The sequence below is a fragment of the Cyprinodon variegatus genome, unplaced genomic scaffold (assembly GCF_000732505.1).
Source record: "Cyprinodon variegatus isolate N-32 unplaced genomic scaffold, C_variegatus-1.0 Scaffold1128, whole genome shotgun sequence".
In the NCBI taxonomy this organism is placed as follows: Eukaryota; Metazoa; Chordata; class Actinopteri; order Cyprinodontiformes; family Cyprinodontidae; genus Cyprinodon; species Cyprinodon variegatus.
In genome coordinates, this window is record NW_015151581.1 from 79,800 (window position 1) to 82,601 (window position 2,802).

The following is a 2,802-nucleotide window of genomic DNA, read 5'->3' on the forward strand; positions in this document are numbered from 1 at the left end:
GTTTGAAGTAAAAAAAAAATGTAAAAGTCCTCCAATACCGTTTAGTTCCCCCCCTCAGTTTCCTCCACCTCTTCCTCTCTCCCTTTATTCTCCTCATCACTCGCGCTGCTCCTCCTGTTCTGCTGCGTGTCTCCTCGCGCAGACGGGCAGCAGCAGGGCTTGTCGCCCAGCTGCGCAGGGCTGTGGTAGGCTACTTGTATGTTACTACCACAAGTATAATGTTGAGGTATGCCCAGAAAAAACGTTTATAGCCCCGGCCTGTATTAGAGACCGGCCATTATTTACCTCCTCTGACAGCGAGACCGGCCATTATTAGAGACCCGGCCGCTATTGGAATACAGGCCAATATTAGAGAATTTACGGTATATTGTTTTTATCCCAGTTTTCCACCCCCTTTCCTTTAAACCCTTAGCATGTAAAGTACAAAAAAATAATACAAAACCATTTCTCTGCTCCCTTATCACGTTTTTCCTCCGTCTCCAGAAGCCCTAAAAAAAAAAAAAAAAGATAAAGTCATATTATTATTTCCAAAACTCTTGAGTTCGGCTTAGGGTTCTGAATTAACCTTTACAAGAACCAGTAGACTCACAGAACAGCATGTCATCCAGCACTGAGCTGCACAGCAGTGAGATCTTCCTTTCTGGAGCTGCCAGATCTGGTCTGATCTCAAACGCTGCTCCTACCAAGACTCCAGCCACCACTAAACAGAACAACAGGAGCAGATAAACACATCAGATCTAACCAGGACTAGAACAAACAAGCTAAACCTCAGATTGTTCAGGGCTTCATACCTGCTAAACCTTCTTAAACATTTTAATCAGAAACTAAAATCCTTTGTATGGAGTTTCTGTGACAGACCAACTAAAAGCTGAAGATCATAGAGAATTTCAAGCAATTCAGTATAACTCCATGGGAATGTCAGGGTCAGATCAGAATATTAATGTAAATTAAGTAAATTGATGTATCTGAGATGTTCCAGAAACATCTGTGAAGGTCATGTAGCTCTGATCTGATCTATTTGACATAAAGCAGCTAGCTGGGGTGCTCTCCTTATAAGGTGGAAACCACTTGTGATCACATTGGCAGAAACGTGCAACACCAGGTATGAACACTATTAGTTAAACACAGAGGTGACAGCATCATGCTGTGGGGATTACATCCTTCTGCAGGGACAGGGAAGCTGCCACTACTGAAGATAAGAAAACTTGATTGTTCGTGTCTCTTCTCCAGCTCACCTTCATCATATGACTGATTTCACTCCTCATCAGACACCAAGGTCAGGTGTGTGAATACCTAAACCCTGCAGGACAGTGGTCCCTGACTGGAAAACTCCTGGTTAAGATCAAAGCTTATTTATGGGTTAAGATGGCCTAGTCAAAGTCCAGACTTAGCTACATCTGAAAATCTATAGCAAAACTTGAAAACAGACGTTCTCAGAAGCTCTCCATTCAGTCTGAGTGAGCTTCATCATGTTTAAAAATGAAAACAAAGCATAATTTCTACGGTAAAATGATCTATGATTTGGTTTTATTGGACGAGTCTGTTATCCTCACACCCCCTGCAATGGAATGAAGAGCTCTTGGATTTAATAAACACATCTCTCTGCTGTCCTGGTGTTTACCAGTCTAAATATAAATGGCCTGTACTTATATAGCGCATTTTTCAAGTCAGAAGACTTTAACAAATCACTTCACATTACATTCAGTTATTCACCCATCCACGCACATAAATTCTCAGCAGTAACAAGTAAATTATTGCTGTAGCAAGTGAGCAGGTGACTCCTCAAGAGGATACCGGCTGTTCTAGGAGGGTAAAGCAGCATCAGCCTGAAAATCAAAGAACCATGAAAATGTTCCAGGGTCTAAAACTATAATTTTATCAGAAAAATTGATCTCGTCTTTTTTTATTATCATTGTCACCTTTGTGTGTATCTGCATGCCTCCATCTGACTGCCACTTCAGGGCCCATCAAGTTAAAGGCAATAATGTATTTGCTAAATCTGAACTAATCAGAATTCACACAGGTCTGATGTAGAAGATATGTCCATACTCAACAAAACTTTTTGGAGGATTTGTGTCGTCTCTTCTTCGTCCTGCGGCGACGTCCAGCCGCACAGAGCCTTCACCTGGCGTGGCAGCCATGATCTCACACTTTCATCACTGAAACACAGACAAAAAGAGGAGGAAATGAATGACACTGAATAGAGGATTATTGTTGAAGATGTGTTTAAATGGCTGACAGAGCTGGGAAAGATTATGGAAATGGATTTAAACATCTTGATGCTGCTACAATGACCTCCCAACTATTGACTGAGATGATCTGGGTTCAGCAAGTCTCACCATGTCCCTTTTTCTGTTGGTAAAAAGTATAGTCATCCTGGAGAATCCTATGTTGACTCTTCTCTAAATGTGTGGTTTTTGATCCCTATTAAGACCATTGGCAATGTGGGCGGAGCCATTACAGCACAGCAGGCCTACAGTCTGAATGTGACACAAATAAGGAAACAACAAACTACCTTCTAACTTATAGTAAAGATCCAGAGGAGGCTATGAGCAAGAAGATGCAGTGATTCATTATTAACAAAACCCTAAAAACATCATCCAATAGTAACAATATAGAAACACTTAAGATTTTTGCAAATAAATATAAACTAAATAATGAATTACATAAGTATTCAGAGCCATAAGCAGCAGAGGCGTGCACAGAAATTTTGGGGGGCAGGTGCTCAGGAGGGGGGGGAGGGCACTTTTTAGCACACGTGGAACACTTAATTATTTTTTTAAAAATACACACGCATGTTGA

At 41.2% G+C, this 2,802-nt stretch overlaps 1 protein-coding gene across 1 annotated transcript in view; it reads right to left on the minus strand.

Annotated features, from left to right (window-relative positions):
* Nucleotides 1-2,802, minus strand: part of LOC107101654 (Fanconi anemia group A protein-like) — a 26,480-nt gene that overhangs the window by 13,468 nt on the left and 10,210 nt on the right. Inside the window, exons 7-9 of the mRNA XM_015400647.1 lie at nt 2,050-2,159; nt 590-700; nt 443-488 (exon numbers count right to left, since the gene is read on the minus strand). Coding sequence (XP_015256133.1) covers nt 443-488; nt 590-700; nt 2,050-2,159 — 267 coding nt within the window. The remainder of the gene's footprint in view (nt 1-442; nt 489-589; nt 701-2,049; nt 2,160-2,802) is intronic.